The 27,674-nt window shown below is 36.9% G+C and overlaps 1 protein-coding gene and 1 long non-coding RNA gene across 3 annotated transcripts in view; one reads left to right on the top strand and one right to left on the bottom strand.

Annotated features, from left to right (window-relative positions):
- The window catches only part of hip1 (huntingtin interacting protein 1), a 44,618-nt gene that overhangs the window by 904 nt on the left and 16,040 nt on the right, over nucleotides 1-27,674 (top strand). Inside the window, exons 1-12 of one of the 2 annotated variants that reach the window (XM_082181017.1) lie at nucleotides 8,489-9,645; nucleotides 20,144-20,207; nucleotides 21,736-21,878; nucleotides 22,857-22,913; nucleotides 24,442-24,522; nucleotides 25,085-25,161; nucleotides 25,296-25,357; nucleotides 25,956-26,096; nucleotides 26,580-26,637; nucleotides 26,753-26,828; nucleotides 27,318-27,461; nucleotides 27,557-27,651. In XM_082181017.1, the coding sequence (XP_082037143.1) occupies nucleotides 9,628-9,645; nucleotides 20,144-20,207; nucleotides 21,736-21,878; nucleotides 22,857-22,913; nucleotides 24,442-24,522; nucleotides 25,085-25,161; nucleotides 25,296-25,357; nucleotides 25,956-26,096; nucleotides 26,580-26,637; nucleotides 26,753-26,828; nucleotides 27,318-27,461; nucleotides 27,557-27,651 (1,016 nt within the window). In that variant the 5' untranslated portion in view covers nucleotides 8,489-9,627. Of the gene's footprint in view, nucleotides 1-8,488; nucleotides 9,646-20,143; nucleotides 20,208-21,735; nucleotides 21,879-22,856; nucleotides 22,914-24,441; nucleotides 24,523-25,084; nucleotides 25,162-25,295; nucleotides 25,358-25,955; nucleotides 26,097-26,579; nucleotides 26,638-26,752; nucleotides 26,829-27,317; nucleotides 27,462-27,556; nucleotides 27,652-27,674 lie in introns of those variants that run through there. The other variant, XM_082181016.1, reaches the window with a different exon arrangement.
- LOC309507023 lies at nucleotides 11,972-20,135 on the bottom strand. The gene is made up of 2 exons (XR_014208999.1): nucleotides 17,849-20,135; nucleotides 11,972-17,810 (listed from the first exon to the last, which is right to left on the bottom strand). It is a non-coding gene; the product is annotated as an uncharacterized lncRNA (long non-coding RNA).

The following is a 27,674-nucleotide window of genomic DNA, read 5'->3' as shown; positions in this document are numbered from 1 at the left end:
TAGAATGATTATGATCTAGTGACTACATAAATATAGATACTTGTCAATATTGGAATAAGTACACTAAAAAAATGTTTTTCAAAGTTGTAAGTAAAGCAAAGATTATTGGTTTATGGTTATGGCTATTTCACTTTTTATTACTTAAAATTTCTTGCCATTTCTTTGTAAGTATTTGTGAAATTTACTAGTAATTTCTGAGTGAAATTTGTCTTAAAGTAAATCCCACACAATTATTTTCAGTGTAATGGTATCTATACATTTTTGAGAGCCTGATTATAAAAACAAAAGTCTCACCATTAAAATCCATGTCCCAAGCACACAATTATAATGATGTTCTCATTATAATTTTATATAGCCTATATGGACAGACTTCCCATGTTGCACTTAACTGTATTTTCCTTTTTGAAGTGATTCCAATAATATTTCAAGCAATTCAAAACTATCATGGCAAACAGTGCACATCTGAAATGTCTTAGCTGAAGGAAATAATAATCCATTATTTATCTGCTTTAAGTTATCCACCAAATTTTCTAAGCGTGCTGATAACGATATCATTAAAAATGAACATATATCTCCCCAAAACCGATATGGTGGCCGATATATTGTGTATCCCTATTAGTAACACAATAAATTATTCCCATCTCTCAAAAAATATCTTGGCTAGCAAAATATTATTGTGAGTGTGAGCTAAAACAAACTATGTTATGGAGCAAAAGTAGGTAGTCAGAAATTGCATTATTTGTTTTTAATTGAATGTATAATTAAATCAAGCTAACCTGCACGCTTTATAAGAGATCACTGTCTGATATGATGTTGAAATTTGAAGCTGTTGGAAGGGTTTTTTTGCTTTGAGTTCATAGAACTTTACCCCATAGTGTTTACTTGTCAAGGTACACAATTTTTGATGCCTGAAGCTGCGTGTTTGTCCAGATCATAAAATGAATATTTAATTGTAGACATGCAAACTGTCATGTTTACAGAACGATAATTGATGGCCTTTTAAATTCAGCTTTTAGTTCAGTGAACCTTTGCCCATATCACACCTTCATTTTATCAGTTCACATTCTAGTGTAATTGATTTAGGACGGGAACAAAGTTCTACCTGGTATTTCTTCAGTATTATGTTTATATAGGTAGTGGTTTGCAAAGTGCCATTAAGAATTCAATTACTTGCACACTTTTTTCAGCAAATGATATTAATGCACATTATAAGATGTTTAACTCATTAGTATGAGACTTTTTCAAAATCAGAGAGATCCTCTTTGACTGAGTCTTGTGTTTCCAAACGGTTGCCCATGTATTGAGCAGACGTAAAAGCTTTTAGTGGCTCAAAGATGCAGCACTAAAACCAGGGGGCTGAGTTTGATGGTCATGCATTTTGGTTCTTGCCATTAGCCTAAAGTGTATTTCGATGGGTCTTCGGTCTTGTAGAGAAAAATAAACAATATTTTGTTTATCGTGACCTTCTTTAAAGTGCACATTGAATTATGCAGTCAGTGTCTGGGTGCTTGAGCCTGGAAGTGTGTTGTGAAGTATGGAGAAATGCATTCTCATTGTTCGTGCACTCTTCTCACTTCTCTGGGGGTCTTTGCCCTCCCCACCCAGAGACAGCCATCACGAAAAGTAGGTCACATGAATGAAGCTGCAGCCGACTGCCCTACTGGTGGGTTTCGGAGTGTTTGAAAACAGCATGACCTCGTTCTTGCAGAGATTTCTTGAGACAGAGTTTGTGGAGGCAACTGAAATTTGCTTCATTTCTAGTTTCATAACAACGTCCGCAATATGCGGCATAATGTTTGATTCAAGTGTGCATAGTTCAGTCCTCCTGTTTACAACTAGGACAGTGACATGGATTAGTAAGACTTATGTGACGCATGCGCTCTTGAACTCCTTTAGGACCGCTCTCTGGGTCAGACTCAGAAACGTCAGTTGTTCATTTCCTGATTTTAGAATTGATTTCATCAATTTGATTTGAAGCTTAAAGTCCCCCTGCAGTCAATCATCAAAACTCATCTTTGAAAATCAACTTAAACATGTTTCAGTGAAAATCATTTCTTCATGCCTTAAAGCTGCAGTCCGTAAAAAAAAATTTGTGTACAAAATTTACAAAATGTAATAAGCGAGAACATCATGAATCCATTTTCCAAACCGTGTTTTTTGTCTTATCCTGAATCACTACGGTAAACCTATAATAAGTGTTTATATTTAGACTATTTTAGACTGGTTCGGGTCATACCGCTGCGGAGTAGCCCAGTACTTGCGTGACTTGTCATAGATATAAACAAAGAGAAGTAGCTCCGGCTACAATGTTCTTCCGCAAGACTCATGCAGTTCTGTTTGTTAACCGCAAGAGCGGCAAAAGTTACGGACTGCAGCTTTTAAATACCTTGATTGTAACTAACTTAGGCTACCCTTGCTTATTTAAGTATTTGCGGTACCATGAATATGCAAATGAGTCGCCGCCACCACTCAATCACACGAGCTCGGACTACCTGATCCACTCGGTCAGCTATGGTAAACGCTACACAGTGGCATGTGGAAATAATGGATTAATTAATCCATGTATGTTTGAACCAGAAACTGATTCATAAGAAGAAGAGGAAGAGCGAATTATACAGGCAGTGCTAAGCAGCCTCAAACGAGAGCAAGATGATACTGTAATAAAATCATATTGACGAAACAGATTTGGTTAACGAACCAATGTGTATTTGTGTTTGCGCTCTGGAGAACAACAAATGTTTCTATTTACTATGTGTTTTTGCAGCGTTAAGCAATGCAGCCAATCACAGACATGTTTGTTGACGTCTTGAACACAGTGACCAATCAGGGGTGTTTAATTTAGTCAGAATTCACTCACCATTCAAATGGCTGGAGTTCTTGTTTACGCTGAATTCTGCACGCTCGCGATTCCTCTCATGTGACACGATGTAAATAAAAAATTAATTGTGCAATGTAGACAACTTCATTGATTATAACAGAATTTTGTAAAGGGAGCTGTCTTTGCACACATTCTAGGCTATAATCAGAAATTAAATATACATTAATTAATATAATAAGCCTTTGGCTTGAGAACATTATCAATGTTAAATAATGTGTTGCTGATGTTACACAAACCATGTTCCCATTCTACAAACCTAAAAATCAGTATCATTAGAAATAATTATAGGAAAAGCACTGCCCCACACATTGACGGGATTGGTTATAAGTTTGTGAAGGGAGGTTTCAAACCATGTTTTTTAGACTGTCTTTGGTACTCTGCAGTTATAAGAAGAAAATACTCAGCAATGGTGTTGACAGATGAATTTGCACATGGTTTGTCTTAAAGCACCACACAGACAAACAACATAAAAAACTTGATTTTCACCTAAGGGGTTCTTTAACTATAAAGCCTAAAATGAATGTTCATATCTAAAAATAATACTTCAAACAGCACAAACTGATCAGGTCTCTGTAGGAAATGCTATTGTGAGCAGTCCTTATCAGCTAGTTTGCCTGTAGGAAGTCTGATCCCATAATATCCCATCTCTTTTCTGCTCTTGGAACGCTATGTTTAGATTAATGAGCCTTCTGTGGTTTGAGTTCAGCCTGTTTTAAATGAGAGGATGTTAGTGTGGTTCTCTGTAATGACATGAGCATGGCTTGCCTTGTGGCTGGGTGTTAGAAGACTAGGGTCTACTTAACTTTAGGTTTATATGGAGGAAATCTAAGCAGGGAACCTTTGTTGTGGTCTGAGTCTAGCAGAGGGACATCCGGCCAGCCTCGGAGTCGGAATCTACGCCGATTAAATAACATGTTAAGCGAGTGTTGCCAAAATAAGTCATCTGCAAATCATAGCATAGTAAACATCCTGCAGAACATTTTGTATCAGGCAAAGTTCAAGATAGTCAATATGAAAGTAAAGTAAAGTTGACGGCGTATACTTTTGGTTCACCTGTAATAAAGCACACCAGAGGTGGAAATGCGGCTATACGGCGTGAAGCATGTATGCATTATTTTCTAACAATTCAACGGAACGGAGTCATTTATTCCACTTATACTACGATTACCACACCGTATGTGAGTGCGTTTGAGTGGGAGAGAGAGCGGAAGAAAGAGAGTATGTGCTTTCTTTACATAATAAAACGGCATGGAAACATGGAAATAATTAGTCATTTTTATCCTATTGTCTACTATATTTATTTGTTTGGTCAGTGTCGTTGTGGGTTTTGGTTATTTTGCTGTTGTAGGCTGTAAGGACCTTTTGAAATAACTGAAATCATTTGGCAAAGTGATGTAGATATGTAATGAAACTGTGCGTTTGCCTTAGAACGTTCATCAACCAATCAGATTCAAGCATTCAACAGCCCCATAGTATAATACTAATCTGCTTTTCCTATGAAACTATTTTCCTTTTCTGCTACTGTCACTTAGACCAAAAGAAAAATGTTTTAGCAACCTTGCATTCAGGTTTGCTTCAATTCTTTTATGTAACACCTACTTTTTTTATGTTTTCTGTCAAAATTAAAGCTTTGCGGTTTAACATTTCAAGACAGCCATAGATATTACTGTAGACATTTTACAACTGTACACTTGTACTGTCTGTAAAATAAAATTATTATATTTTTCTTAGGGCTACCGCCTGATAGTCAACTAAATGTTAGTCGGTGAACAGAGGATTGGCCGAACAAATTTTAATTACAATTATTTAATTATTATTTTAATAATTAAAAAACTGGGCAGGAAGTGGTGATGTCACGCAGTCTTTAATGGACTGATCGTTAACTGGGCTGGTCCATGTGGTAATTATGTCGGTCAGGTTATGTCAAATCCAAACGTTGATAAATGTGCGCTAGTATTAGGTGGATACTGTGCGGACTGCGGAGTGTGGAAGCTAAATTAGACCGGCTCATCCACAATACTGTGGAGATGATAAATCAGTGTCGCTAATTTCACCTTTGCAGACTACACTGACTCAGAAAACACTAGTTTATTCTTAAATTATAAATGCTGTCTCACTGCGGCAAGCTTTAGATTTAAAGGCTCATTTATGATTTAGTATTTCTCTCTAATGTAGAACAATGTCAGCAATGTTACACATAATATTCTTTCTCAGACCTAAAACTCAATCTATTTTCTGATGCCCCCTCCCCAGTATATATTTAAGCAATTAAATAATATCATAAATGTGATTTAATGGCTTAAATAAACAAGTAACAGTTGACTAGGGAAATCTTTGGTTGTGCACAGCCTTAAGTTTTCTTCCCTAAATTCTCAATCTATCTGTGATATTTTAGGGTGTTTTCACACTTGTAATTTGGTTCTTTAAATGCAGACCAAAAAAGAAATTGATACATTTAGTCTTGGTTCATTTAGCATTCAGACTGTCATTTTTAAGACCAAACATAAAGATATAAAAAAACATTTATGACTTATATTTTGTGACAGAACTTACCAAATGTCCAAAACAATGCTGTTTGCGGGGACGCACTTATAAAATGTGTAAACGGAGTCAAAACAGCGGCAGGAATTCCTCCCGTTGCACAAAAACAAAGTTCTGCTGCAAGGAGACAGCATTTTCAACACCTATACCAAACTGTAATGGGCAATGTAGTTCCTATGATGAAAAACCAAGTATGGTCGAGCACTCTGTCCTTTTAAGGGTTGCATCTTGTGACATCACATCCTGTTTTTGGTTCGTTTAGAGATCTTTGGTCCGTGTTGCGTTCATATTTCATTTTCGAACCACACCAGAGTTCATTTGGAAGCGGACCGAGACCCACATTTTCAGCATTTTCAACTCATTCAAATGAACCGCACTAACAGAGCAATCGCACAGAGTTCGTTGTAATCAAACCAAAACTGCCAATTGTGAACATACCCTTACAGTGAAAGTTTTTGTTGTTGTTGTCACTTTAATGCAAATTTAGGCAATTTTTTTTCTATCATTCCCATTTCTTCTCCTTCTTTAAAGCAGTTAATTTTACGACCCTGCATCTCTTGTGCTTGTGTTCCTTCCTGTGTTGGTGCCGTGCCCGTGGAGGAATTCTCGGGAGGAGCCTAATCTTGCCCCACTCTGTTTTTCCAGGACTCACCCACACTGATCCAGACAGTCGTAATCTTGCCTCCCTTTAAGCAGCCAATCTCTACTTTCAGCGTGTCACTTCGTCCATCTACAATAGTTGCAATTTCCTTGTAATATCTTTCTTTTTCTGATTTAAGTATTTACCTATTTCTCAGCTTTAAAAAGTTTAAAGTAAGTTTTCACACTCTTTCAATCTCACATGTTGACATGTACTGTAGCTCCTCCTGCGGTGTAGAGGGTGAAGAGGGTTTGTTGGGGTCATCGACAGCAGGAGGGCATGTATGAAAAGCCCTGAGACAGCAGAACACGCGGTTCGCTCGCTGTGGATTAAAAATCCTATGCAGTTTGGCGGGCGGCCAGATGCCTGTGCCAGAAACAGCGTTCGGGTCATACTGCTGTCAAACAAACCATTAATGCAAATAATGCAGGGAATGTGGTCATATTAGATGCTGATTGTTGATTATTATTTTACGTCTCTACCAAATTGTGTGTACAGATACAGAACAGTTTTATTAATTTTTTACATAGCCTAAATTTTTATGCAAAGTATGATGATATATCATACATGCACATATTTGTGCTGTCAAATCGATTAATCACGATTAATCGCATCTAACATAAAAGTTTGTTTACATTATGTCTTTTATATATATCATATATGTCTGTGTGTGCGTGTCTGTATATGTACACACACACACATATATATATAATATTCTTGTTGACCCTCAAGTTATGAAAAATCCTTTTATTTTTCCAGTTATGGGAATTATGATCTTTTAAAGTAATTGAAATTTCTATAAAAATATTTAATTGCTATTCTTCTCTATAAAATAATTCAGCAGCTAGAAATTGCATTTTATGAAGTCTTTGAGAAGTCATGAAAATTCCTTGGTCTAAAGATGTGGGAATCCTGTGGGTAGTAGCAAAGGTCACATTTACACAGTGATGCAGTGCGCTCGGATCCACTGTAACGTTATCATTTTTTTTATTCATTATCTAAATTGTTTGTCATTTACCAAGGAGTGTTTGCAGTTTTCCAGGCTTGTGGTCAGTGCGAGATGGACAGACATAGACAGTGTGTGGGCAGTGACTCATTGGCAGTCACACTACACTGTTGTAGCGTCTCTCTGGCTTGAATATGCTTGACCAATGAAGCACAGCAGTGTAAACTGTCCCGATGGGCCTACCACACGGTACCAGGAAGTGATTGCCCTTTAAAGAGCATGCTTTGTTTGGATGAGCATGCCCCCCCTCCCCATTTTTCCTCCATGAGTGTTTTGGTTAAACATTGACTGGTATCATGTCCAGATCAACTGATCTTGTACCTTTTTTTTTTTGGATGTCTCTCTAAACAATTGCTTTTTTTGCAATATATTTTATATTGGGGATTTATGCAAGTAAGAGAACAGAAACTCTGAGAATATAATAGATATATAATATAATATTCTATCATATAATATGGATATACACAACCGTTCAAAAGTTTGGGGTTGGTAAGATTTTTTTTAAAGAAATATCTTATGCTCACCAAGGTTCCTTTTATATACAGTAACAGTAATATCGTAAAATTATTATTACAATTTAATTATCTTTTTAGGTATTTTAAAATGTAATTTTAATTTATTCCTGTGATGGCAAAGCTGATTGAAAATGTAGCTTTGCCATCACATGAATAAATTACACTTTAAAATACATAAAATTCATTACATTTGAGAATGAGAATAAAATGAGAATTAAGAATTAAGTTGTAATACTATTTTACATTTGCTACTCAGTGTCACATGATCCTTCAGAAATCATTCTAATATACTGATTTGGTGTAGAAACATTTTTTGTTGAATAGAAGGTTTACAAGAACAGCATTTGATTACTGTCTTTACTGTCACTTTGATCAATTTAATGTGTCCTTGTACATAAAGGTGTTAATTTACTTACGGATCCTTTTGAACATTACAGTATTTTAATAGACACATCTGTTTGTGTTCTTATGTTTTTTATTTTTTTTTACATTTATTATTTTTGTAATGTTTGACTTGCTTTTTAGTTGCTAAATTATATTTATTTAAGTTGAATTAAATATAAATGGACCATGGGAACATTAGGTCATCTTAAATTAAATGCATATCATTTAGCAAACAGAATTTACAAGTTATGTGGTAAAAATACCACAGTATTTTTGCTTGTCATTTATAAAGTATCACTTAATTACCTGAAATCCATCCTGAAATCTCAAACAGACTTTTAATCTCTCTTAAAACAAGATTTGATCAAGTGATGCTCACCAGATGTCTTGTAGGTTGTACAAGATTGACAAATTTTTGCTTACAGGCAAATGCAAGTAAAAAACATTTCTATGAAGTAAGCTCACTTGTTTGGTAAGCTTGTTTAGGAAGATTTTTACCAGAAAAGGTTTTAGAATTGTTAACTGTGTAAACTGTGTTTTTTTCTGTTTGCTTGGTTTATATTTTTTACTTTATTTATGTAACTCTTGCATGTAATTCAGTTTTTGCCATTGCAGATGCTGACATGGCAAAAAATAAAACTACTACTACTACTACTACTACCATAAAGTATCACTAACAGCTAGCAAGTTTTATGTACTGACTAATTTTCTAATCAATGCCTAACGATTTATTATTTAAATATGTTCTTACATATTTCTGTTCTCACTATACTTAATTAAAACCCTTTGTGTTTAGCTCTCCTGTTTAAAGAGCACCTGTTGGAAAATAATAATAATGTATGAAGCTGCTCATTATCATACTGCTTTACCTGAACATCAAAAGTAACCAGACGAGGGCGCCATTCATCAACATAACACACGTCATCATGTGCAGGAGTGTTTAACTGGAATGTCATCAATCACGTCATATATCCTGCATATCGATGATAACAATCCTAAATCAACTCCCTTAGGCAAACAGTTCTAGATAATGCATCTGTAAATCTGTACATGGCATAACGCATTATGCTTGCAGTGGGTCTTTTGTATCATTGCTGTTGAGTTTTAGTGCAGTCTGATTTCCTTCTGAAAGGAGACATTTTTTTGTCTCGGTATGTGTAAGAAGACCTTGCATCAGTCTTGCGATACAAACATTTCCACTTCTGTTTCTTTTTTGTGATGTAACATTTGACAGAATGTTGCTCTCGCTCTCCTTTTGAGTCAAAAGCTGTGGCAAATGACATCAGTGTCTGAAGAACTCCTCCTCTAGCATTACAATCTGTGTTTTGAGGTCCGTACCTGTCATATAATATGTAGCCATCGTCTAGCGTTTCCATTTAACGTTTATGACACACGCTCTTTAGGCAGGCAGTGGCTTTTCGAGAGCGTTCTTGAGAGTCTAGCCATCTGCCAATCGGATCTCCTGCGCGCGAGGAGGACGAGGGGGAAATACGAGAACGGGAAAGAAAAGAAGAGAGGGACCGTTCGATATTGAACCGGACACATGTTGAGTTAGCGGACCGTTCCTGCTCCCTCCGCCTCCCTCAGCAGTGGATTCACAGTCTGCTTTTGATTCCCGAGCAGGGAAACGTTTCACATACCCTTCCATAACCCCGTTTGAACTATGGACTCGAATAAAATGGTAGGTTGTCGATGTTTATGTTTAGCGGGTGTTGTGCATCTACACGTTTTGGGGGGGTGGGGAGGGATTCGCGCTTGCCTGTTCGCGGGGTTGTTTTGTATCGAGGATTTTATAATTTGGAGTAACAGCCCTGTGTTTGTTTACCTTTACCGTCGCGAGCGTTCACTCCTTGGACCGTTACGTTTAAAACAAGTTGCAGCGGTCTCGCGAAATAGTCGTTTGCACATTTCAGCCAATTTTGGGCTCGTTAAGTATTTCCCAAAACATTCCAGGATTTTAGGAAGTCACAGCGAGTGTGCTAATATGTCTTGTCCGTGAGAAATTGCGTTTAAATGGACCGCTAAGTTAATGTCTGAACGTTTAGTCAACAGGAACGCACGATCCGTTTTTATCTACTTAACGTTAAGTTAAATGGATAGTTCAACCTAAAATACTAATTCTGTTATCATTTACTTATCCTCATATGCCTGTATTGTTATTTCTTTTTCGCAATTCAAAAGCAGATGCTAGCCAGAATGAGTTACCATTTACTTTCATTGTATGAAAAAATACTTAATGTAAATGGTGACTGAGACTTTGAGACTACCAGCCCTTAATATTCTTCCTAAGATCACCTTTTGTGTTTCGCAGAAGAAAGTAAGTCATAGAGGTTTGTTACATTGAGTTAGTGATGACAGTCTTTTTTGGGGAACTGTCCTTTTAAATGTACTCCTAATTCAAACTTTGGGGTTTGAGGGTCATGCAACTCAGTTGTGTGGACTTAAATGTTGGATTTTGACTCTTGAGTGGCTCTTTTGATTCTTGGAGGATCTGAGTCAGTATCTTCTGTACCTTTTTTGGACACACGATTCACTGTTTTGACTTGAATCGCTGCATCCCCCTCTCTGCTTTGACTCCCAACCTGCTATCAACATTGTATGTGTGATATCTGCTTGTTCTCAAATCCCTCATGTCATGCTCTGCTTGACAATGCTATGAAAACATGTTTTTACTTGAGTGGGGTCCAGGGATCCTCACTGAAGATTTTTGTGTGTGTGTTTGTGCAGGCCACGACAAGGCTCAATCGAGCTTTATAGAAATTCAATGATTGATGTCATGTGTAGAGAAGCAGGAGCAGTGATTGGGTTTGATGTGTGTCTTCTGGGTTTACTGAGGTTTTGATGTGGCCTCAGAAGGCATCTTGTTAGCAAGCTCGTAAAACTCTAGGTTTCTTTCAATGGTGCTGCTGTTACAGCTCTTTAGTCCTTTTGGCCTAAACCAAATGGACTGTGAGGCCCTTAAGAAACTCCACTTGTCCATCTCAGGTGTGTTTAGTTGGTAACAAAAAAGAAGGGTCCTGAGACTTGATGCATTTCTTTTAATTTTTATTTATTTTTGCAGTTTTTTTAGCAGGTCACCATTTTCATTTATTTTTGTAACTTCTGCATTTGGCAGATGATTTTATCCAAAGTAACTTACAATGTAATACGCATACATTTGATCAGTTCATGCATTCCATGGTAACTGAACCAAATACTTTTTTTGTGTTAATATTTTCTTTTATTTTTGCATTGAAATGCAGAGAATATAAATAAATTTGATTTAAAAAAAAAATATATATTTTAATATGATCGTGAATATATATGATATTCGCACCTTGGCCCTCAATCAAATGGGATTTTTGAATTTTGTAAAAAGCTTCTGGTTCACTGTTTCTGCAGATGTGGTGTAGTCAGTGTCAGGTATTTGTATCCTGTCTCAAAGACAAGTGTTGTTGATTTATTGCATTATTGATGACGTTGCATTTAGGGTTGGGAGATATAACGATATTATCGTATATCGACGATATCTTGCAAGTATCATGATTACAACACAACAACAGACGATCATCGTCAATATCGGAAAAAATATACTCGCATAGCCCCATAGTTACCATACACTTATTTATTCACATGCTAAAACATGAATTAAATATTTTCTAAGGAATTTAGACAGAAATTCGAACCGTACCAGAGTTCGTTTGGAACCGGACCGAACCACCTCTTCAGCTGGGTCTCGGTACAGTTGTTTGATCCGCACCCGAGTGTGATTGCCCAAAATATCCGCACCAAAGGGGGAAACTAACTTGAGTTCATTCAATCAGACCAAAACAAGACAGGTGTGAATACACCCTAAGTGAGTGTTAGATGATGTCAAAGGTAATCTAAATGTTACAATTTTAGAAATGAGCAAGAATAAAAATATAAGAGATTACAATACCTAGGGCTAGCTTGGTGCCAATGCAAACCCTCTTTTGGCGTTCACTTTTATTTATCCATTTCTAACTCTAACCAGAAAAAGAAAAAAAAATCCCTGATTTTAGACCAATTACAAATACATTATAGATTTGAATACACGTTTAAAAACACTCCAGAGTCCTAACTAGGTGTTTACTGAGTGTTCCCTGCAAGAGGAAGTTTGAGTCATATGAGTAAAATTTAAAAATTGTCTTTAAAAGGGAAGAAAAAGTATTTTCATAACACAGTTGCCTTTCACTTCAGCCAATTTTGGGCTCGTTAAGAATTTCCCAAAACATTCCAGGATTTTAGGAACTCACAGTGAGTGTGCTAATATGTAAAAGTATTTTCGTAACGCAGTACACACAGTTGCCTTTCACTTCAGTGACCTTTAAAAGGGTGGAGTTGTTTGCAGGAGACTGCGTTAGCTGAGAAAACACTGGTGGCTAAGTGTGGGCGTCAATCCCCCACTCATCAACATGGCAAGAAAGGAGAAGCTTGTGTATTTGTAGTGGGTGAGAGAATTTAGATATTTTAGAGAGTTCAGACCTGATCTTGAGAACAGAGGACGAGCTCAGGAAGTTGAGAGGTATTTTTAGTTCTTTCAACTTTTACACGACGCCTCCGAAAAAGCTGAAGAGAAGCCGCAGACCAATACCTATATCAGCAGAGCTTCTTCAAAAGATGGGGCACTTTAAACTGGCAGCCTATTCTCTGAACCCCCTCAAAGTAGGGAGATTACCCAAAATGGGAAGCTGGGAAAGTTGTTTGGGTTGGCTGCAATGCCCTTTAGAGGACTGTGGGTAGAGTCTGCATTCTTCAGTAAAGTGGATATGGGAAAGTTAGGGTGATCCAAGATAAAGAAAAGACTTCAGAAGAACCCTGTGAAACTACCTCTGAAACTGTAGACCATAAAGAACATGACCACAATTTGATGACCGGTCCACCCCTAGCTTCCGGATCAATAGCTATGTTTCCATCCAGAGCTGAGAATTTAACTTTTGCGCAAAATCGAAATGTCTCATAAAAAGTTTGCAAATAAAGCAGCGTTTTCATGTGTTCAAGAGAACACAATCGTCACTTCCTGGGAAATTGGTGCAAAATATCTGTATTAAAAATGGAAGTTGCTGCAATAATCTCAAAATATCTCAAAATTTGCATAAAAATAAGTGGAAGCAAACATAGCTAATGATGATTTTTTTTTCTTTCCAAGGCTCGATTTGAGGGGGGATATGATATGATATATGATGATTAACAAGCTAAATAACTATTAATAACTCTAATTGATCAGTAAGAATTCAATATTCTTCAATATTCAATATTCGCAGTCAATCAAGCTTTTGTCATTCTTCGCGCTGTTCAAAATGGCCAAGAGATTGATTTATTTTCAAGTCATTTTTTGTCAAGAACAATGATATTTCTTTGATTTAGTGTTTAAGGACATTCACCTGACTGACATAACATTAGATATATTTCTAAATTCCTGATGGCAAAGCTGAATTTTCAGCATCATTAGTCTTCAGTGCCACACGATCCTCAGAAATCATTCTAATACGCTGATTTGCTGCTTAATGCTTTTGTGGAAACCATCATGCATTTTTTGCAGGATTCTTTTTTTGATGAATAGAAAGAACAGCTTTTAATATAATAGAAGCCAAGACTTGTATTTAAAATAAAAAAAAAGTAAAATTTTGTAACACAAATGTTGATTTCTATCAAAAAAACTAAAATCCTACTCACCAAACTTGTGAACAGTAGTGTTTTTATAATTTTTTTGTGAAAATAATAAAGATGTTTACACTCGTATGTATTCAAGGAGGAATGTATTAAGGAATTTTTTTGATGCGCCACATGACTTTTTTTATTTTTTTATTCTGGGCACTCATACCTGCTACTTATTCACATTCAAGCATCCTATCACCCTCCCCCAAAATATCAAAGTTCAGCTGCACAATTTGATACATCAATACACTAGTTACCCACTAATTATTTCTCATAAGATCGCAGCCTGTATAATCGTGCAGCAGCATGATGGGTTAAAGGATAAAGCTCAATATGAGGAGAGCTATTTCCTTACAGTCTCCTCTCCAGGCAGATGGGTCACATGAGGACATCTGGCCTTAATATCCCTGTAGTGCATTACTCCCGTCTAAGATCCTATTGATTTGATTGATATTGTGCCTTTGGCAGTTCTGTGCAACATGACTGTCAGAATGGTTCACAACGCAGATGTTTGCAGATCATCCGTCACATATGCTTTGCTTAACAAGCTTGTGTCAGCTTCATATAGAAATAGTGCTACAGTAATTAAGTGTCTAATGGGTTGATATTGCTGTAGGCGAGGGATTGAATAAACTACTTGTGGCATAACAAGCTGTTAGAAGAGCTTGCTTTGAAATGCAAAAGCAGGATATTTAGTTACTCACTATGGTTACAAGAGAAAAAAATAATAAAGCAGTTGCATCGTTGTGTTGGATGACGATGCATTTCTGAATGCAAATCTGAGTGTGTATAAATGTAAATGAGTCCAAAAATTACTGTTTTTCTTCTTTCCACTTATAATGAATAAAGTAATACAGAATGGCATGAGGATGAGTAAATTATGACATTATAAACTATCCTTTCGACCCTATTAGGCCTGCTGTATCGTATTTGATATGTAGATTTATATGGTCTTTAAATAATCAACATGATCAAAATTTGAAAAATATGTGCACCATCTTCTACATGCCTTCTGTCGTCTGATTGATAGTTTATACTTCAGCAAGTAAAAATCCTTTTCAGTATAATTGTAAAAACTTCCCTCTTCAGGTCGTAGTACATGTATCATTATTCTGTAAATTTAGTAATAATATAGTATTAATATACTATAAAATACAAGTAATATTAAAATTAATATTTCCAGATCAAATGTTTTATGTACTATACTTTTTTCCCCTTTTTTTTTATGGATTATGTACTATACTAATGTTTAGTATTTATTAATATACTAAGATAAAATGTTAGTATGAATGTTAGTTTCATTAATGTTAATCAAACAACAAAATACAAAGAGAAAATCTCTCAGCTGAAAGTAAGATGAACACTTACTGCACTGAAGCAACTTAAGTCTACTTAATTATCCATAAAAATATGGAAATATTTTAAAATAAATAAAGTATGATCAACCCACAATAAAAACTACAGAGCTTTTGATCATAAAACTAAGCATTTCAATATCAGATATATTATTGGGAGATACTATGGAAGCTTGTTTCTGCCACTGAATAAAGAATAAAAAAACTCTTTATCTCACAATTCTGACTTTTCTCAGAATTGCGAGATATAAACTCACAATTGCGAGTTATAAAGTCAGAATTGTCACTTGCCCGATCGGGCCAGTGCTGCGTCGTAACTAAATTGATCATTTGCTTGTGTTTTTTAAAGTCTTGTCAATTTCAACATTCAAGCATTTTTTTAACCATTCTGATTCAAACGCAAGAAGATGCGAAAAGAAATCTCAATTTAGTACTCGCACTCTGTTTTCTCAGACAACTCTCTGTGTGTGTGCAAAGAAAACAGCTTGCGAGTATTGAATAGAGTTCTCTTTCACGTCTTCTTGCGATTGAATGGAAAAATACACAACAAAAGTATGTGAAAAAAATGCCTGTCTTGGCGAGTATTCATGTAAACACTGTCGGGTATGTCTGAACTTAAGCAGATGAGAAAGAAAACGCATGTGTAACAGTATATTGGATCTGTGCGTCCGGTCTTAGTGACCTGATATCGGCCTTTTCAGCCTAATTTTCCTGCTGCTGTCTGTCATTAATGTTAATCAAACAACAAAAGACACAACAAAATCACTCCATGATCTTGACTGAACAACTTGTGTAGCTTTAATGAGAATTAATCTATATTTAATTAAAACTTTGAAGACTATGCAATGTTATTTTACATTTGATTATTTAATTTCTGTAAGCTACATGAATACATTTATACCTGCATAACTTTAAACACTGTTTGTTTCATTTGTGTATCTGTTTTGTTGTATTTATTTGAGCTGTTGGTTATAACTTCTTAGTTTATTACTGAAGACTCGCTTGTCAGGCTTAGTTTTTGCTGTGGTATCGAAATTGGAATGGAGAATTGTGAAATTTCAACAGTATATCTACAGTGTTGGTGGCTTTTTATTAGAATACAATGTTACATGGGTCAAAACAACAACAAAACTTTTTATTTATTTATTGGTTTGTCCAGTGAAAACGTTGGCAGGGGTTGCAAGTAAAAATTTGAACCAATGGCCCAACCAATCCCCTAGCATTGAACCCTGTTACTTTATTAAGTGGTTATCACTTCATCTTATAATTCGCCTGAGCTGTGAGAGAGATGGGTCCGGGATGCCAGTAAATTCACTCGCCATTGCCAAGAGGCCTGGGCAGCTGGCACAACTCATTCACACAGACGACAAAGTCTCAGTGTGAACCAATTAGGTCACACCTCTCCTCACACTAGCATTATGTTCTCTTAGACTCTTTAGCTGCTATGCTTATCTAGTGCTTTTATTTGAAGGATTTAATGAAAATATGTTGACGTCAATTCTACTGGTCACTTTTTTATAGGCTTAATGGCTCATGGAAAGTTTTAGTTATATGTTTATCTCCTCTGAATACATAATTGGTTGTTGGAGAGGGATGAAATAAACCTTTAGTGCCTTTTTTTGCATAGGGGCCGGGACACACCAAGTCGATGGTCTGCCGTCAGGCAATGTTGGTCTGTTTATGAGCGTCGTTCGGCTTAGTTTTTTCATTAGGTTCCGTACTGTTTGCTCTATTCGAACGCCGTCTGGGTTTTTTGGGCTGCAGAGTTGGGGCCTGTCAGTGAGAGCGAGAACTATGATTGGCTGTTCAGCTTAGTGAACGAATCAGTGCATGAGAATAAAAGCGAAAGTGATGAAAGCGAGAAAAGAAGTCAAGATGGTGTACATACAGAAGGCTGTTATAATTTTACGTCATCTTACCCAAGCTTTCGAATGCACAAATATTTCCATAATAACATGAGCCATCTGGAATGAGGAAAGTGATCATCGTGATTGATATTCAAAATGGTAAGCAAGCGCTGCTTCGTTTCCGATTTGTATATCTGCAGTCCTAGTTTTGGTTTCCTTTTTGAATGACAAAAAGGGAGGGGGGCCTAGAGAAGGCTTGATCCCGCATGCTTTCAACTCGCCCATCAGCCTGATCTCATGAAAATGCGTCTCTATTTTACGCATTGTGTTTATCGTGCAATAAATACGCGACAATTAGTTTTTACGTGCATATGATACGCAGTTTTCGCGTGCATTTGATACGCACTTTTTTGCGTGTAATACACACGCACCCCACACGACTAATCCTACCCATGCGTATCATATGCACGTACCCTACCTCTACTAAACCTACCCTAAACCTACCCATGCGTATCATATGCACGTAAAAACTCATTTTGGCGTATACATTGCACGATAAACACAATGCGTGCTATAAAGACGCATTTAGTGTGATCGGGTTGCGCCCATAGAGGGTGGGATCTCACTCACAGAATGTACACATAGTGTCAGCCATCTTTCTTTGGAAGCTAAGCTAGCAGGCTCTTGTTCTGTGGAGAAAGCTGAGTAGTAGGGGTTACCATCCTCTTTTTCCCGGACATGTCCGGCCGTCGAGATCGTCCAAAATGTCCAGGATTCGGCTTTTGCTTTCTGCAGTCGCCATTCATTGTTTACATGCACACCTTTTGTTTCAATCTAACTGAATTCATTCCGATTGGTGAATCTGAATGTAGTGTTTACATGAACGCTAAGTGATCGGTTGATGTGCGTTTTAACATTGCTAAGAAAATTCCCGCTCTTCCGTGAGAGATACGAGACCGGTGTGTCTCAGTAATCACACCACCGGCCTCGCGCCGTTCTCCCGCGCCTCTCAGTCTCGTCCTACTCGCCACAGTAAACATAATGAATGGCGACTGTAGAACGCAAAAGCTGAATCCAGGACATTTTGGGCGATCTCGAAATCCCGGGCAAACTCGTCACGGAGTCTCACTAGTAGCCTAACCTTGTTGTTTTCAACTGCGCTCTCTTACCGGTAGGCATGGCTTGGGAGTGGCCTCCTAGGGCAGCGAAGCAAGTGCATTCTGGGAGTTGTTGTCTTTCATCCACATAAGCCAAAAATACATTCTAGAAATACATAGAAATAATAGAAATACAGTCTAGAAAGCTCCAAATTCAAAAATAATTTCACATTTCTTCTACATAAATGACCTATTTTAAATACACATTAATCTTTCCAGAGGTGAAGTATCCCTTTAAGCTTTACCTGTAAATAAGAAGATACATTTATAGCTCTGATCGATTTTAAATCGTAATTTTGGCCACCCCTGAAATGGGTCATACCATTAACATTACTTGAGCAGTTGCATGGACGAAGAACATAATGCGTTTAAAATGCATATACACAGTTCAGTTGAATGATAACAACCCCCCCCACCCCCAACTCTCTGATCCCCCTGAGGGCCATTGTGTAATTCACACTCAGGCTTGGTCCATGTGAAACCTGTAAGGATTTTTCCGACCTTCTGTCTTTTCTTCATCCTTTTCATGTTTGAGATCACAGCTGTGACTTGATTAGATGCTCATCCCACAGATCCATCTTTTCTACACAAAGCCATGCCTTGTCACCTTTAACAGTGTGTCCTGCAGCAGAAGCCGGCACAGGGAATGAAGGCTGAACAACGACTGTGTACAACGACACTTTTATATGCACTACAACAGCATTCTCTCAGCATCCCTGTCAGGATGATCCCTGGCCTCTTCAACAAAAACTTTTCAGGTTTATTTTTGCTCTAATGCATATTATGCATCAATATTTCTCGGTTTCAAAACCTACACTGCCATTCAAAAGTTTGGGTTTGGTATGACATTTTTACAGTAAAAACAGTAATATTATGAAATATTATTACAATTTAAAAATAATTATTTTCTATTTTTTTTAAATATATTTTAAAGTGGAATTTATTTCTGTGATGGCAAAGCTGAAATTTCAGCATCATTAATCCATCAGTCACATGATCCTCCAGAAATCATTCTAATATGCTGATTTGCTGATCAAAAAACATTTCTTATTATTATCAATGTTGAAAACAATGTTTTTTTGTATTTTGCTTTCGTGGAAACCATGATGCAATTTTTTCCCAGGATTCTTTGATATCCTAATATCTTTGATATTCTTTAATCTTTTGATAGCATTTATTTGTAACAATGTAAAAGTCTTACTCATACTTAATCAATTTAATGCATTCATGCTGAATCAAAGTATTCCTTTCTTTACCAAAAAAATTCTTACAAATCTCAAACTTTTAAATGTTAGTGTAGTTTAGATTATTGCTAAGATAACGTGATGCTCCAAGCATAAAAATACACAGCACACACACATATCAATTTAAAAATGTTCATAATAGTTTTAGATATCTTACATAATGTTTTTTCACTGAGTATTCGCAATGTATCATGGGATTGACTGCTCTGTGATGGATACATGCGATTATGAATTTGGCCCAAAACACTTTTTGGACAGCTTTTGCAATAAAAGTACACTGGTGCTGCCTATTAGAACTGTTATTTTAGAACTAAAGTATGTGTCGGGTCTAAATAAAAAGAGATTCTGGCATTTAGAGGAAGAAAGACTAAGAGACTCAACTGCCACACCTTAATTGGCTTATGCAACCATGTGCATTATCTGATGGGGCCGATAAGGGTTCATTACATTCAGCTGACCATGACTGACTATGTGATGCTTGTTTTAAACAGGAACACTGTTTATGTTGTGAGGGTACCTAGAACTGATGGTGGTTTGACATATATGAGAGGAATGGGAAAGAGACGGTATGTAGAGAACATATGGCTAGTGCTTTCTCAACACCTCTCTCAAGTTTGTTCAGCTTCAGAGCTATCAACAAAATGAGCGTGGTATATATGGTTGAGAGATGAATCATGAACTAGGAGGATGTAGCCCAAGCTGTAATAGTGTTTTAGGTCATGCTGCCTGTTAAACCCTCCTTGAGCTGAACTTCATTAGTATTCAGTTGTGGTTGCACAGCGGTGGTTAAAGTTGCTCAATAAGGCTCCAGTGAAACACTAAAACTCACTGTTTCCCTCAGCACACAGGAACACTCTTCTGCTATGAATTGCTTTTAATCCCAAAAAATAATTTTCCTTCTCTCTTTCTCTTCCACAGGCAGTGAGCATCAACAAAGCCATCAACACACAGGAGGTTGCTGTCAAAGAGAAGCATGCCAGGAATATCCTTTTGTCTGTGTTGCCCTGAAAGAGAAAGAGAAATACTGTATTAAGGAATGTAAGGGGGAAAAGATGATTAAGATAAGATCTTATTTTATGATGAATAAGCAGGCGGCATCACCGGATAACCTGAAAATAGCCAAATCACAATCTACTGGTTATAGGGATTGCCAAATAACCGTTATTTAATTTAATTTTGTCCATTGAATGCCCTACTGTTTACCTGACAGACCTGTTAATCTGCAAATGTTTTAAACCTGGAAAACTTTTTAAATAGATTTAATTTTTTTCATAATTTAATATTTTTTTATTTTATTATTTTATTTTGAGGATATCTTATTTTATACATTTTAAAGGTTGTATCAGCGATTTCAGGCCCAAACATAAATGATCACATTCATCTAATCTTTCTTAACGATCCGCTAGCTGCCCGCCCCAATAAGCAGGCCGTCAAAAAAACTTTTAAAAAAAACACAGGGCGGGTGTTGTGAGGTTTTCGCGTGCAGCCGTGCACTAGCGCAAAACCTCACAACACCCTCCCCCTGTCGGTGATTGGTTGGAACACTATTTTGGTTTTGAGTGGTTGGTGAAACCAACTGTTTTTGTGTGCAGATCTCAGAGGCTAGGCTGGCTACAGAGACGCTGTGTTTTGACGGCCTGCTTATGGGGCGGCCAGCTAGCGGATCGTTAGGAAAGATTAGATGAATGTGATCATTTATGTTTGGGCCTTTTTTGGGCCTGAAATCGCTGATACAACCTTTAAGGGATTTTAACTTGCTTTTATTTTATTTGTTTAATTCATTTAATTTTGTGATTGTTAATGTTATTTTATTTGGAGATATCTAATTTGAGGTTATTATGAGGTATTTTATTTTATAAAGTTGAAGATCATTTAAACTTTAATTTATGTTAAGGTTTCTAATTTGAGAGTAATATTGAGGTTTTTTTATTTTATATAATTTTATTTTTTGGACATTGGACTCCCTACTTTTTAGATACCTTAAACTAAGATACTAGGTTTTATAGATAGATATAGATATAGATGGATAGATGGATAGATGGATAGATAGATAGATAGATAGATAGATAGATAGTTAGATAGATAGATAGATGGATGGATGGATGGATGGATGTAGATATAGATATAGATAGATAGATAGATAGATGGATAGATAGATAGATGGATAGATGGATAGATGGATGGATGGATGGATGTAGATATAGATAGATAGATAGATGGATAGATGGATGGATGGATGTAGATATAGATATAGATATAGATAGATAGATGGATAGATGGATAGATGGATGGATGGATGGATGGATGGATGGATGTAGATATAGATAGATAGATGGATAGATGGATAGATGGATGGATGGATGGATGGATGGATGTAGATATAGATAGATATTCTGCCAATATTTGGCCATTATCAGCATCTGATATTGAAGCATCTGGATTAAGATGATTCAGAGATGCAGACTTTAAACAGCGTGTCCCTCATTTTTGTCCTTGACTGCTGTCTTCACCGTGCATATTGGGCACGCATCATGAGAAAGGGGCTCACACATTCTGGCTTGCAGTCAACCGCCTGCCCCTTTCCAGCAATGCAGTGCTCTGCTGGAAATTTTGCCACGTCTTCCACAAGCTGCTGAGGGACGGCCATCCAAACGTGAGAACATACACGTCTAATTCCACCTCACTCTCACTTTCTCTCAGTTGATATCTGCTTCTCCCTTTGATTCATTTATTTTTCTCACACACTCAAAACAGCTCTCCAGAGTAAACGCAGCATGCATCAGTGACATGTGATGTGTGTGTAATCCATATTGAACCATCCCACATTGAGCTCTGTTACAAAAAATGTAACCAGCTGTCTACTTAGACAGCATTTTAAGGCATCATAGGCACACCCCTGATTCAAAGTCTGTTCAAAAAGGTAGGCAGCAACATTACGCGACCATTTCAAAGCAGCAGTGCAAATAACCTATGCGGAGCAGTCAGCACCAAAACAACACATTGTGATATTTTACATACTGACAACTATCAATAAAATTAGTTCGGTCTTATTAAAAAGACAGTATTTTACTATGCATTTGTATTAGATAATTGCGCTGTTAGCTTTGCAACGTGCTAACTTAAAACTCAATTGTAAGTCAAGTCTCCCTCCTTACACTTCACATAAGGAGATCTGGTAGCTGGTATATGAAGTATTCCAATTCAGTGACATATTAGTAGGCCCAGACGGAATATGCTGATTTTCCAGAGTGACTTCTGGATTTAAACCTGGTAAAATAAGATATAGGGGTACCTTGGTTAAGATCTGAGGTACCAATATATCGGACAGACAAATGAATCTGTCAATATTCGGCCACTTTGAGGTTATTGGCATTAATTTAATTTAATTTTAGTTTATTTAATTTATTTTAGGGTAATATCATGAGGTATCTTTTTTTATTTTAAACTTGAAGAAATTTTTAACTTTTTTTGCTTTGATTTTATTTTAGGTATCTAATTTGATGATAATTTAATGTGGTATTTATTTTTTATCTCTCATTTGTGGGTAATATCTTGGGTTTTATTTTATTTTATTTATTTATTTTTTGAAATGCTGTCTCAACTCTTCCTGTCTCTCTCCTTGTCACCTCAGGTCATTAAGGACTCCATGCGGCACAAGGCTGACCTGAACGACATGAGCAGGATGTGGGTAAGTGCACGAACACAAGTTGTGGCTGCTGGTTTTAATGATTTCCCTCTAAAACAGAGGCTCGCTCAATATAACTCTCTGTCATTATTGAATGTGGCCTTGTCGAGCTCCCTCGAGTTTCCATCTCTGTGGAAACTGTCAGTGTGTCAGTCAGCAAGCTATTTGGTTATTGCTGATTGACAGCTGAATAGCTTGGCATTCTGTGTATGAGTCAGACACACTAACCTCAGCACAAAGATGATCTGTAATTAGCTGACGATGATGTGAGCATGTGTTTGTCACTCTGGAGGAATGCTTACAGAGCTTTGCTTGTTATGAGGTACCAGTCAAACATCCCTGATATCTTGTGAAGCTCACTTCATGTTATCTAATAGATCAGACAATATATGCCAAATCATATTTTGGTTATTTCTTTCTGTTTAATCCAATATACTGTATATTTAAGCAGTTTAGTATTTCTCACGCATAGCATAAATAGGTCTGTATAAACATATAAAATATATAGCTGTCACATTACAGATATACAGTGTAGGGCTGCACGATTTGGGGGGAAATCTAAATGCAATTTTTCTGATTAAAAAACTCCCTATTTTTAGGGAGGCACAATTTGGGCAATTATCTTTTTGTGATTTATAGATCAATATGCATATATAATAATAATAATAATATATATTCTATAAATAAAAAATATTAAAATAAGATATATTATAGTGTATTAGTTCACTGTAAAATAAAAATAGAATATTTAAGAAAATACTATAACAGTAGTAGTAGTAATAATAATAGCTTTAATACATTGTTTGTCAGAACGATCACAGGGAGCTCTTAAAGCTTCTCTTTTGTTGACATCAGCTGGTTTATAGGCGCTTATTACAAATTTGGGAAGATAGTTATAAGTGTCCCAGATGCAGAGATGGAGTTCATGGAGCTGCGTTTACTGCGAACCGAGCAGCTTTGAGATTCATTGTGCAGCCCTAATACAGTGAGTTGCGAATGTCGTTTCTTGTTGATTTTTATCTTGATTGTCAGCAATATAAGTGTTTCTGATGCAGTTTACGATCAACTGTGTTTCGCCAGCCAAAAGGAAGTGTCAGATGGAACATGCTGAGTTGCATCTTTGAGTATTCCCTTTGCAGTTTAGTTTTAGTAACTGCATCCCTTTGAGTATTCGCTGATAACATGCTGCCGAATTAGACTCAGGAGAAACATTTCCTGTGAACAACTCTGCCCATTCCTGTTATGATGTCACTGTAAGTGGTGAAGGGAACAGGAAGTGAAAGAATGAGATCATTATCTTGACATGCAGCTGGCCCTTTTATGGGTGTACACCAAACATGTGAACGCATACACAACCTGACCGTAATCTGCCCCTAATGACTCATACTTTGAATTGTGAAGTGAGCTGATGAGCTTAGAATGACAAAAGGACTCATTAGATGCTACTGCTGCTTTGGAAAGGGAACGACATCATTTCCTTTTAAAGCATTCAGTGTTTTTCTTGCCCTCACACTTCGTTCTCTCTTCTTAGGGTCATCTGAGTGAAGGCTATGGGAAGTTGTGCAGCATCTACCTCAAACTGCTCATTACCAAAATGGAGTTTCACATCAAAGTGAGTGACTGAGCCCTTGAATTTTGATTTCAGCAAAACATCCATCTTCTAACTCTCCTCCTCACATCTCCTCACAATCTGTTGTGCAATCAAAATGATTCTTCATGTTCCCTCCCAACCATTTTCACAATTTGAGCCAAATGAATCTTGACATTGTCGTCCTGGAATATGGCCATGATGGGTCTTCTTACATGGTTGTTTAAGAAATGAAAAGCTACACACTCCATCAATTAGGGTTAGAAGAACTGTTGCCAAACATATAACAAACTAGAAACATAATAATAACTGCAATAATATTCCAAACATAGACTCTTTAGCATTTTACCTATTTAAATCCAAACAGTGACTTTTTTTGGACTGTGTGTGTGTGTGTGTGTGTGTATATATATATATATATAATGTATGTGTGTGTGTTTTGCCCCAGCTTCCTGTGTCATATGAAATGTCAATACAGGAATGCAGGAAATAAATTTGCAGTTGTCAAGCCATTTCATGGGTATTTTAAAAACTCTATGCTGTCAGACTCTCACAAATATTATACTTATCCCACTTGCTTTCCCAGAATCCTCGTTTCCCAGGCAACCTTCAGATGTCAAACAGACAGCTTGATGAGGCGGGTGAGAACGACGTCAATAATTTGTGAGTATTGCTTTGTTTCTCACAAGCTTTGTGTTTTCTCAGTCTGTTTTTTTTTTAAATAAAGCTCCAAAATTGCTCTGTCTGTTTGTGGAATGGGACTTAATCATGTTTCCCTTTCCTCTCAACACGTGTAGCTTCCAGTTAACGGTGGAGATGTTTGATTACTTGGAGTGTGAGCTGAATCTATTCCTCGGTGGTAAGTTTAAGGTGGAGTGCCAGTGTTTGAACATCAGCAAAGTCCTTTCACTTGCCGGTCATTTTGGTTGTGCTATTTTATAAGTAGGTAGTAGGCAGGCAATTACAATCTCTGAAATCTCTTGTCAAGATTATATTTGAATAACATGTGAAGTGAGCAATAAATGTTTTTTAATTATTTTTTTAAATCTCAATCACACTAAAAATGTGCATTCTAGAGTAAAAAACAAGTGACATCTCTATTGGTATAGATATATCTTCTGAAAATGCAGTAAAATCTAGCATTAGGGGGTGTTGTTGGCTGAAACACAGCTCCCTGGCACAGGAAACCACACCTCTGTGTGCTGAGAAGACGGGGTCTCACAGGAGCCTGCATCACTGATCACCAGAGAGACGGAGGGAGGGAGCATGGGCATGAATGTGAATGAGGAAATGGGCAATGAAAGGGATAAATTGAAAAAAAAATGGGAATGTAGTGAACGAGGGATTCATAAAAAGAAATAACATGACTTACCGATTGAAAACAGAGGCTGTTTAGAGTGTTTTGAACATATGTTTATATTGCCCCTATTTTGTGTTTATGTTTTGTTTCTTCACAGTGTTCAGCTCGTTGGATATGTCTCGTTCCGTATCAGTGACTGCAGCGGGTCAGTGTCGTCTGGCCCCTCTTATACAGGTCATTCTGGACTCTAGTCATCTGTACGACTACACCGTCAAACTGCTCTTCAAACTCCACTCCTGTGAGTCATAAACCACATCTCTCTCTTAACAAACACACACAGAGGATCATAAAATAGAAAGCACCAAACTGACCCATTGCTAAACCCCGCCTTTCAATCTGCCCATAGCTGAGGAAACACCCTGGACAGCTTTTATTTTCTAACATTTATTTTATTATTATTTATTATTTTTCTTAAACATAACAGATACTGTACTAATAACTGCTACTGTAATTTAAGTCCTGTTCTAATGTTAATTTATTGTTATAATTGTTCTTAATGTTCATGCTTATTTTCATTTAGTTATTATTGTTATTATTTTAATTATTAAATATTTTGGGGTGGGATAGTTGTAATTTTGTGTTGTTTCTTTGGATATTATAACAAAATGTAATAAAAATAGATATGAAAAAAAGCAAGTTAGTAACTAATGGGGTCGGACTTAGTGCAGGGTCATTTTCTTTAGCTTTTCCTTGTTGTGATAGGCATTCTCGTGTCCTCCAGGTCTGCCAGCTGATACTCTGCAGGGCCACAGGGATCGCTTCCAGGAGCAGTTTAAGAAGTGAGTCTGTCAGTCACTATCCAGTCAGAACAGCTGATTTGAGTCACACAGACTGCCACTATTTTAATCTTTTGTCATTTCTCACTCTCTCAATCTTTCCTCCCTCTCTCTCTAGGCTGAAGAGTCTGTTCTATCGCTCCAGTAACCTGCAGTATTTCAAGAGACTGATTCAGATCCCACAACTTCCTGAGGTGAGACTCCTGCATACCAAACAGATTTCTGCCTGACCTGAGTCCAGAAATACAGCTAGTGGAAAGAAATTATGTAACTCATTTACATATCTGCCTGCTTAGTTTGCTGGCGTCAGGATTTTTAACTGGAGTCCGTGAAAATGCTTTGGGCGGTCCTATAAAACAAAATCTTTCTTCAATTTTCATGACATTTCTCATGATATAAATTAACATTAAGTTGAGTTTTTTTTTTCTTTTTTGTTTGAGCATTTTGACCAGCCCTTCATAATGCATTGGCTCAACCAATTCTCCCGACCAATAGCATATGAGGGAAATGTTTTGGGAAAACCTGTTTGAAAACAGATCTCATTAGCTTCAAGGATTGAATTTTTTTTTTTGTCGTCATCTGAAATCTTTGCATGTGTTGGCATTATCTGAAATCTTTGCAAAGGCTGGATCCAAACTGGAGCTGACTTCCTTTATTATAATCGTTCTACTTTTTCTCTACAGAATCCGCCAAACTTCTTGCGGGCATCAGCCCTGTCTGAGCACATCAGTCCAGTGGTGGTGATTCCAGTGGAGTCTTCGTCCCCTGAGAGTGAACATGTAGTAGAGACAGAAGACCTGGTGGACACAGACATCCCACCTTTACCGGTACCACACACAATCTCGCTATCTAAAGCTCTCATGTGTACTTTATTTTTATTTATTTTTTTAAACGTGAGCATCTAAAGATTTATCTCCATTAGAGCGTTGCGGACAGCAAATTCGACGACTTTTTCGGCACCTCGGCTGCCACAGACCCATTCAACTTCAGTCAGAATGGCATGCGCAAAGATGAGAAGTAAGTCTTGAAGATACTGGAAT

The sequence above is a fragment of the Leuciscus leuciscus genome, assembly GCF_965113295.1.
Source record: "Leuciscus leuciscus genome assembly, chromosome: 9".
Lineage (NCBI taxonomy): Eukaryota > Metazoa > Chordata > Actinopteri > Cypriniformes > Leuciscidae > Leuciscus > Leuciscus leuciscus.
Note: the sequence above shows the minus strand (reverse complement) of the source record. Positions and strands in the feature narration are given on the sequence as shown.